This window comes from Coregonus lavaretus (assembly GCF_964263955.1).
Source record: "Coregonus lavaretus genome assembly, chromosome: 16".
Taxonomy (NCBI): Eukaryota; Metazoa; Chordata; class Actinopteri; order Salmoniformes; family Salmonidae; genus Coregonus; species Coregonus lavaretus.
Genome location: NC_140003.1, coordinates 12872284 through 12881938, shown reverse-complemented (window position 1 = coordinate 12881938; position 9655 = coordinate 12872284). Strand labels below are relative to the sequence as shown.

Below are 9655 nucleotides of genomic sequence, written 5' to 3'. Positions count from 1 at the left end.
GGCAGTTTGTCCATGCATTGCTGATTTCTGACAGACCATAAATCGAATCGCACAGACTGAACAAAGAAAAGGGGGATGTTTGAAAAGAAAAAAACGTAAGCAGATTCCTTTTCCCGGCTGCAGCACAGCAGACAGACCGTTCACAAGAAAAAGAAGAAAAAAATGCTAAAAGGGGTGAAGTAGAGAAGAAAGTGAGCGAGCGAGGGCTGTGATTGGCTAACACAGGTTCACCATAATCACATGGTGTGGATTTCCGCTTTGACACATTTACTTTCAGCAGCAGGGCAGGGACACACCACATACAACACATGCAGAGTTACTGTACTTAACTAGCTGTAGCAGAGCTGCACTATGGTGCTGTGAAGAGAGAGCGCTCCACTCCACCATGCAATCCACCATGAACTTCAACGGGCTCCTGCGACAGGGCAGCCAGGACAGTTACATGATGGAGGGCTCTCTGAGGAAGAAGGGTCGTCTATGGTATCAGCGCTCTCTGAAGGAACACCATAACAAAACCAGTCAGAATGGGGGGACTACTCCTGGGACTCTGCCAAGAGGCTGGAAACAGGTGAGTGAGAAACCTTGGAAAGAAACAGGAAAAGATTGAACAGTTTTACTGTGTATCATTTCAGTCATGTAACCTATAAGTTGCACAGAGTTTGTTATTCTTAGAGGTCATTGATGTTCGTGGATAGTATATAAAACTGTTTCAGTGGCATCAGAAAGGTATACATTAACATGTTCCAAAACAAAACGGAGCACTTGCAAAGACAAAAAGCTTTTTGACAATTATAAGGTTTTTGTTTTACATAAGAGACAAACTAGTTCATTATCAGAAAAAAAGTACCTGGAAACACAGTTTGTTTAATTGTTTATGTTTAAGATAAATTACAAATATATTGTCACATTATATACCAAGAATTTGAAGAGACTGGTCTAAATCTAGTCTATTTTGCATGAAATTAAATAAATATATAATCAGAATAGTTATTTTCACTGTTGTATTTATAAAATATATGAAAATGTATTAAATATACATTTGACTTTCCAGTCCAACAGAGCCCGCTCAAACTCCTTAGTGGATTACACTGATCCTCAGAGGTAAATACAAGCCCTTTGTCATTTGTATAGTACACTATTAATACTAAGATACAAACACAATTATGTTTAACGACTCAAGTTATGACAAGTGTGTAACTGAATTTCTCCTGCACATAGGACTACCATTATGTTGCAAAAGCAAGACAATGAGACGTTTGGATTTGAAATTCAGGTAAGACATTGAATCAGTTTTAGAATGAATACAAAATACATTTTCAAGAAATGTTTAACCTGGCTATCAGTCCTGCCTAGTGACCGAAGTATGATTCCTCCTGATCTAGACGTATGGCATGCTGCTGAAGAAAAGCATGGCGGTGGAGATGTGCACATTTGTGTGCAAGGTGCAGGAGGACAGCTCAGCTGAGAGTGCAGGCCTTACCGCTGGTGAGACACCCACATCCTACTTCCTCTACCTGTGGCCCAGACTCAGTGCTCTGTTCAATCAGATCCGCTTTAGTCGACATCTGCATAACGTTTGTTCTGGTGGTGTTGGAGGTGGAACTGTGTTAGGGCTGTCAAATCCACAAGCGGCTCCTGTCATTATACTTAAAGTGGACATTGCCATTGGCTGCACGGAGTCGCATTGCGAGAAATCCCATGCAGCCTTGTTTACAAGTTTGAACACTGAAATGTGAGATGTGATCTACACCTCGATTAGGCTGGCAGAAATGAATAGTTTTATGATTTTCAATTTGAGCGTCATTATTTCTATATAGCCTACACTTTCTCATTCTGAACTTCTAACGTGAGTGGGATGGGTGTGGCTTCGTGACAATGATCAAGAGCAGCTGCTCACCGATTTGACAGCTCCAACATAGTTACACCTCGGACACAGCCAAAACATCAGCTATGCGGGTGTTGGCTATCGCCGGTTAACGCTTGATCTGATTGAATCTAGGCCTCGGCTTCAGTGCTGTGCATTATGGTTCTCACACAGAGAGATGTCCTCGTTACACTCATTACAATACATGTAACTTTCACACAGAAAAGGGCCAACAAGGCAAGGCCTGACCTCTCTCTCTCTCTCTCTCTCTCTCTCTCTCTTTCCCTCCCATGCTCGCTCTCGCTCGCTCTCTTGCTCTATGCATATAGGTGATGTTATCGTCACCATCAATGGGGTCAGCATTGAGGGGTCAAGCCATCAGCACATCGTTGACCTGATTCGAAAATCCACCAACTTATTACAGTGAGTAAGACCTGCAATGAGACCCAAACCAAAGGGTTACTGTTTGTAACTCTGAAGAATGAGAAAAACATTGAACATAAACTTTTTGATGAACCTTGATATTGTATCAAGGTGTCAGAATTATTTGTAAGATTTGTCTGGCTGCATCCCAAATGGTACCCTATTCCCCATATAGTGCACAACTTTTGAACAGAGCCCTATGGTCCCTGGTCAAAGTAGTGCACTATACAGAGCCCTATGGGACATAGTCAGAAATAGCGCACTATATACGGAGCGATGGCTGCTTGTGCTCATTTTGTCTCTGTGTAATCTCAGGATGGAGACGGTGTGTGGGACGGTGGTGAAGAGGATTGAACTGGAGAAGAAGATGAGCTTGCTCAAGGTGTGTCTCTCTTACAGGGCGGATGTTTGGCTTCAATAACACACCGTAGTTGAATAGACTTTACAGTGGAAAATATGGGTGGTGTACTCTTCTGTAGCCAACCACATAACCCCACCCAGCACAACACAAAGAAGCTCACATGACAGAACGACAGTAGCACAGTATTGAGACAGGTTCAGTATAGCTATGTATGCTCAACACCATTTCATCACTAATCCTACTGTAGATGAATTGGGTCACAGGGAAACACACCATTATAAAGATAATGTTAAGTACTGTATAGTTGACCTGAGAGTCATCCAAGTCTAATTTTCATTCTATGTTTTTGTCCACACAGCAAACCCTGAGAGAGAAAAGGATGGAGTTGCAAGCGCTCACATTAAAGGAAACATGCCTTATGCGAGGTGAGGGGTTTGGCCCAGCTGTGAAACCACAGAACTTCCTTTCTCATTAGCTGATGTGAAAATGACGAGTAAATCGCTGATCGGTGTATTAATGAGCTTCGTTGATCGTCATTGTGACAAATTACCTGAAAAAAAATATATATCCTGTCAATCAACCACATCCTTTACAGTGCACATGAATACTGTGGTTGGATAAGTCAACACTGTCAACGAACTACCCTTCTCTTATCTCCAGGTAACCTGAATGACAGTTCTCTACACCCCTCTACGGACTCCCTGATGTCTCCAATGTCTCTGTCAGGACACAGTGGCCACCGCAGCCACCGCTTCTCCAGTGACAGTAGCTGCCGTAGTGGGATGACAGAGGACAGTGACCTGGCCAGTGTGTTTGGTGACCTGAGCTCCCCGAGCCCCTGCAGTGCGGCCAGTCCAGACGATAGTTGCTTCTTCTCCAGAGACTTCACCCAGGAAGGGCCCCCCCCAGCCAGCCTCAGCCGTACCCGCAGCCTGGCCAGCAGCAGCAGTTCCCTCTCCTCCCCCTCCCCCACATGGGACCCCTTCAGAGCCTCCTCCCTGTTTGGGACCCTCCCCAGGAAGGCCAGGAGAGCCAACGTCCGCAAACACATCCTGAAGTTCATCCCTGGATTCAACCACTCAGTGGAGGAGGAGGACACCTGAACTGAGCTGTGAACGAACACTACAGTACGTCTTCGTGTGATGTGACGTTCAATACAAACATTTCTTGCTGAGATGGAGGTTGTCCTTATATGGATACCATACCTGGACTCAGGAAGAGACACATACTATATGAGCATTATGGGCATGAGAAGCATTAGGAGGAAGCAAGCATTCTCCCTTTGACAAAAGCCTTCAGTTATCTACAGCTACTGTATGCATGATGGACTGCTTTGGTGTTGCACTTTCACACAACCATTTTCAGAGGATTTGTTCTTGACCAAAATCATATTGAGAAGACAGCATTAATCCTTATAATTGTAACAATTCTTTGTAATAAAGAATGCAGTTATTTGTCATAAAGAACGCAAGACTCAGTTCATGTGTGTGCAGCCAGTGAAACAAAGATTGTGCTTGGCATTTCTAAAATTGTGACCATTAGATGTAGGGAGATAATTAAGAGATAATATGAAGGAAAAGGCACGATCTTCCTCAATTAAACATTTTGCTTGTATATAACTTAAGACATATATGCTTTTCATATTTACATGTGATCAAATAAGTTATATTGGACATGTCTGGCAGTTTAGTCACGTAAAAAGTGTGAGTTCTTAACCACGTAGCTAACTCCACAGTACAAAACAGGATGTGGGCAGAGAAGGTGCTACGTTCTTCACTATTTCTGTTCCCATGCCACTTTTGGCTTACGTATCTACAACTTACTTTCAATCTTGATAAATAAACTACACATCTGAAGTTTCCTGTAATTCAGGACATTTTTCAGTAACTTTGAGTGTCATTCAATTTAATTTATTGTATGCTTGCTATCTTCATTTTGCTGCTTTTATTAAGAATCAAAGCAAATATGTTTGAACTTCTCTGAACACAAGTGACCTGTCATTTTTCTTAACAAATAAACAGCGAATAGTTGGTTCCTAAACTGTCACTCTTCACATTCTCTCTCATACTCTCATATTGCCTTCTTCTGTTGCTTAAATTAAAGGCTAGGTAGCATAAACATAACAAATTAAAGGGTAGGTAGCATAAACGTCACATGACTTGGACTCAAGTCTCAAATTTGATGACATGAGATTCAACTTGATAGAAAAATAAATAACTTGAGACTTGACTTCGACTTGGAGCCTCAAGACTGGGGACTCCGCAGCCAGAGACAGCATTGCATTCACAGGAGGTTGGTGGCACCTTAACTTAACGGGCTCGTGGAGTTTTATACAGTGCATTCGGAAAGTATTCAGACCCCTTGACTTTTTCCACATTTAGTTACTTTCCAACCTTATTCTAAAATTGATTAAATCATTTTTTCCCCTCATCAATCTACACACAATACCCCATAATGACAAAGCAAAAACTGGTTTGCACAAATGTTTGCACATTTATTAAAAATAAAAAACGGAAATATAACATTTACATAAGTATTCAGACCCTTTACTCAGTACTTTGTTGAAGCACCTTTTGCATTGATTACAGCCTTGAGTCTTCTTGGGAATGACGCTACAAGCTTGGCACACCTGTATTTGGGGAGTTTCTCCCATACTTCTCTGCTGATCCTCTCAAGCTCTGTCAGGTTGGATGGGGAGCGTCGCTGCACAGCTATTTTCAGATCTCTCCAGAGATGTTCGATTGGGTTCAAGTCCGGGATCTGGCTGGGCCACTCAAGGACATTCAGAGGCTTGTCCCGAAGCCACTCCTGCGCTGTCTTGGCTGTGTCCTGTTGGAAGGTGACCCTTCGCCCCAGTCTGAGGTCCTGAGCACTCTGGAGCAGGTTTTTATCAAGGATCTCTCTGTACTTTGCTCCATTCATCTTTCCCTCAATCCTGACTAGACTTCATGTGCCTTTTACTGAGGAGTGGCGTCCGTCTGGCCACTCTAGAAACATCTCAAGGATGATCAATGGAAACAGGATGCACCTGAGCTCAATTTAGTCTCATAGCAAAAGGTCTGAATACTTATGTAAATAAGGTATCTTTTTTATTTTTAATACATTTGCAGAAAAATCTAAAAACGTGTTTTCGCTTTATCATTATGGGGTATTGTGTGTAGATTGATGAGGAAAATGTTTAATTTAATCAATTTTAGAATAAGGCTGTAACGTAACAAAATGTGGAAAAAGGAACACCTGGGATAGGATAAAGTAATCCTTCTACCCCTCCCCCCCCCCCCCCCCCCCAAAAAAAAAATATATATATATATATATATATAATTGTAAAGTGGTTATCCCACTGGCTATAGGGTGAATGCACCAATTTGTAGTCGCTCTGGATAAGAGCGTCTGCTAAATGACGTAAATGTGCCCTTGAGCAAGGCACTTAACCCTAATTGCTCCTGTAAGTCGCTCTGGATAAGAGCGTCTGCTAAATGACTAAAATGTAATGTAAATGTCTGAATACTTTCTGAATGCACTATAAGTGGAATGGTATCAAATACATCAAACATATGGCTTCCATGTGTTTGATGCTATTCCGCTCTGTTCCAGCCATTATTATGAGCCGTCCTCCCCTCAGCAGTGGAAGCCTCCACTGATGCATTTCAAAAAAACATTTTGGCTAGTGAAACGCACACTTGGCCCTCTGGGTAACCAGATTTTGACTACAACTAAGTTAAACAGGCATTATGATGGGGTGTTGTGCAGCTGCACTCCAAATGGATGATTACTTGTGTGCTGCCAGCTATGGGCATGTGGGCAGGATTGAAACAAACCCAACCATTTATTTAGTGATGCAGTCAGACCACAAGTCTCACAAAACTCAGTTTTGGATGAGACTGACTATGTGACCAAATGTATCCTATTTAGACTTTGTAGTCAATTTGACAGTAGAATACATGTTTCTGACATATCAATGACCATAGGATGTTTTCTAAATGAGAAGTTTGTTTTTTGGGGCAGTTGCTCTTTAAAATTCAGCCAGATCAAGCATTAACCAGCGATAGCAGACACCCACATAACGGATGTTTTAGCGGTGACTGGCGGCGTCAGGGGTGGAACTGTGTTGGATCAAATTGATGAGAAGCTGCTCTTGCAATCATACCACGTTTACATGCACACCAATATCCCATTATTATTCGGGAGACTGAAGGATTCTGATTTTTAGTTGACTCATTTAAACATCATATCCCATTTACAATAACCCGAAAAAAAACTTGTATCCCGGTTATGAGAAACCCGGATATGAGAAACTGGGATATGCTGATCTTAGACGGGATACTGTGGCATGTAAACATCTTATCCTGTTTACTGTTGTTTTATGCGGTCTGTGCAGGCTCAGTTTCATGTTGTGTGATGATGTTTGCATCTGATTGTCAAACAAGTCATTTCAAAAAGTAGCCTACCTGTGCAGTTTGATCCACCTTAATTCCATAATAATTAATTTTGCTGGTACTCTGTTCTGGACCATATAGCCTACTGGCTACTTTCACCCCTAATTTAGACAAGTTTGGTAGGCCATATTATAATTTCCTGACATTTGGTTTGTCAACTATAGTTAGATACATGCAGCTTCTCTTCTGTCATAACTTGTTGCCCCAGAAGACAGTAAAGTTGTGCTCACCAGAATAATGTCTTACATCGGTAGAATTAATGCATTAGTAATCTAGTTAACATTGGTAAAGTTGTCTGTTTCGTTTAGGGACCGGGGAGAAAACGCAATAACTCCAAAACAGTGGAAAGATTGGTCCTGTGCAAAATGTCCAAATGTCATCAGTTTGACCTGTTTTTCAGGAAATCAAAAGCTGAGAAAACGATGAAACACGTTTCTGAAATACTGTCTGCTTGCATAACAGTGTCAAAGATAACACATTACATGTGCATTCACATTTTCTCAAGAGATGCTGAAAGAAATAAATCATCTTTCTCCACTCCTGTTCCCGAGACAAAATTAAATGTTTTATCATTTTACTGCAAGAAATGACTAATACTGCAGGAGTTAATATTATATTAAGCTACATGTGAGAGGTTATAGGCCTACAGTCAGTGTCCATATTTCAGTTACTATTCCATTTAACCCATATGAACTTAAATGAGAAAAATTCTGTTTATTCATGGACCAGGGATACTCGTGAGTGGGATATCAAAGGTGCATGTAAACAGTTTATCCCAAATAAGACCTTAAGCTGGATATGAGCTACTATCTGGAATACTGTGCACATGTAAACTTGGTCACTGTCAGGAAGCCACAACCGCCCCACTCATTTTAGAAGTTCAGAACAAAAAGGTATTGGCTACAGTGAGGGAAAAAAGTATTTGATCCCCTGCTGATTTTGTAAGTTTGCCCACTGACAAAGACATGATCAGTCTATAATTTTAATGGTAGGTTTATTTGAACAGTGTAACAACAAAAAAATCCAGAAAAACGCATGTCAAAAATGTTATAAATTGATTTGTATTTTAATGAGGGAAATAAGTATTTGACCCCTCTGCAAAACATGACTTAGTACTTGGTGGCAAAACCCTTGTTGGCAATCACAGAGGTCAGACGTTTCTTGTAGTTGGCCACCAGGTTTGCACACATCTCAGGAGGGATTTTGTCCCACTCCTCTTTGCAGATCTTCTTCAAGTCATTAAGGTTTCAAGGCTGACGTTTGGCAACTCAAACCTTCAGCTCCCTCCACAGATTTTCTATGGGATTAAGGTCTGGAGACTGGCTAGGCCACTCCAGGACCTTAATGTGCTTCTTCTTGAGCCACTCCTTTGTTGCCTTGGACGTGTGTTTTAGGTCATTGTCATACTGGAATACCGATTCACAACCCATTTTCAATGCCCTGGCTGAGGGAAGGAGGTTCTCACCCAAGATTTGACAGTACATGGCCCCCTCCATCGTCCCTTTGATGCGGTGAAGTTGTCCTGTCCCCTTAGCAGAAGAACACCCCCAAAGCATAATGTTTCCACCTCCATGTTTGACGGTGGGGATGGTGTTCTTGGGGTCATAGGCAGCATTCCTCCTCCTCCAAACACGGCGAGTTGAGTTGATGCCAAAGAGCTCTATTTTGGTCTCATCTGACCACAACACTTTCACCCAGTTCTCCTCTGAATCATTCAGATGTTCATTGGCAAACTTCAGACGGGCATGTATATGTGCTTTCTTGAGCAGGGGGACCTTGCGGGCGCTGCAGGATTTCAGTCCTTCACGGCGTAGTGTGTTACCAATTATTTTCTTGGTGACTCTGGTCCCAGCTGCCTTGAGATCATTGACAAGATCCTTCCGTGTAGTTCTGGGCTGATTTCTCACCGTTCTCATGATCATTGCAACTCCACGAGGTGAGTTATTGCATGGAGCCCCAGGCGGAGGGAGATTGACAGTTATTTTGTGTTTCTTCCATTTGCGAATAATCACACCAACTGTTGTCACCTTCTCACCAAGCTGCTTGGTGATGGTCTTGTAGCCCATTCCAGCCTTGTGTAGGTCTACAATGTTGTCCCTGACATCCTTGGAGAGCTCTTTGGTCTTGGCCATGGTGGAGAGTTTGGAATCTGATTGATTGATTGCTTCTGTGGACAGGTGTCTTTTATACAGGTAACAAGCTGAGATTAGGAGCACTCCCTTTAAGAGTGTGCTCCTAATCTCAGCTCGTTACCTGTATAAAAGACACCTGGGAGCCAGAAATCTTTCTGATTGAGACGGGGTCAAATACTTATTTCCCTCATTAAAATGCAAATCAATTTATAATATTTTTGACATGCGTTATTCTGGATTTTTTTGTTGTTATTCTGTCTCTCACTGTTAAAATAAACCTACCATTAAAATTATAGACTGATCATTTCTTTGTCAGTGGGCAAACGTACAAAATCAGCAGGGGATCAAATACTTTTTTCCCTCACTGTATATAGAAATAATTATGCTCAAATTAAAAAATAATTTAACAAAATAATGAGGATTTCTGTCATCCTTATCA

At 41.7% G+C, this 9655-nt stretch overlaps 1 protein-coding gene across 1 annotated transcript; it reads left to right on the top strand.

The window, feature by feature from the left end:
* Positions 1–240: 240 nt before the first annotated feature.
* On the top strand, positions 241–4685 carry LOC311143601 (cytohesin-interacting protein-like; the record flags this gene model as incomplete). Its single annotated transcript, XM_084179454.1, is given in 9 exon segments — positions 241–275; positions 277–568; positions 1052–1101; positions 1219–1273; positions 1383–1485; positions 2194–2287; positions 2603–2669; positions 3007–3073; positions 3309–4685. Coding segments are annotated over 9 exon segments (1206 nt in total). The 3' UTR covers positions 3752–4685.
* Between the last annotated feature and the right edge of the window lie 4970 nt (positions 4686–9655).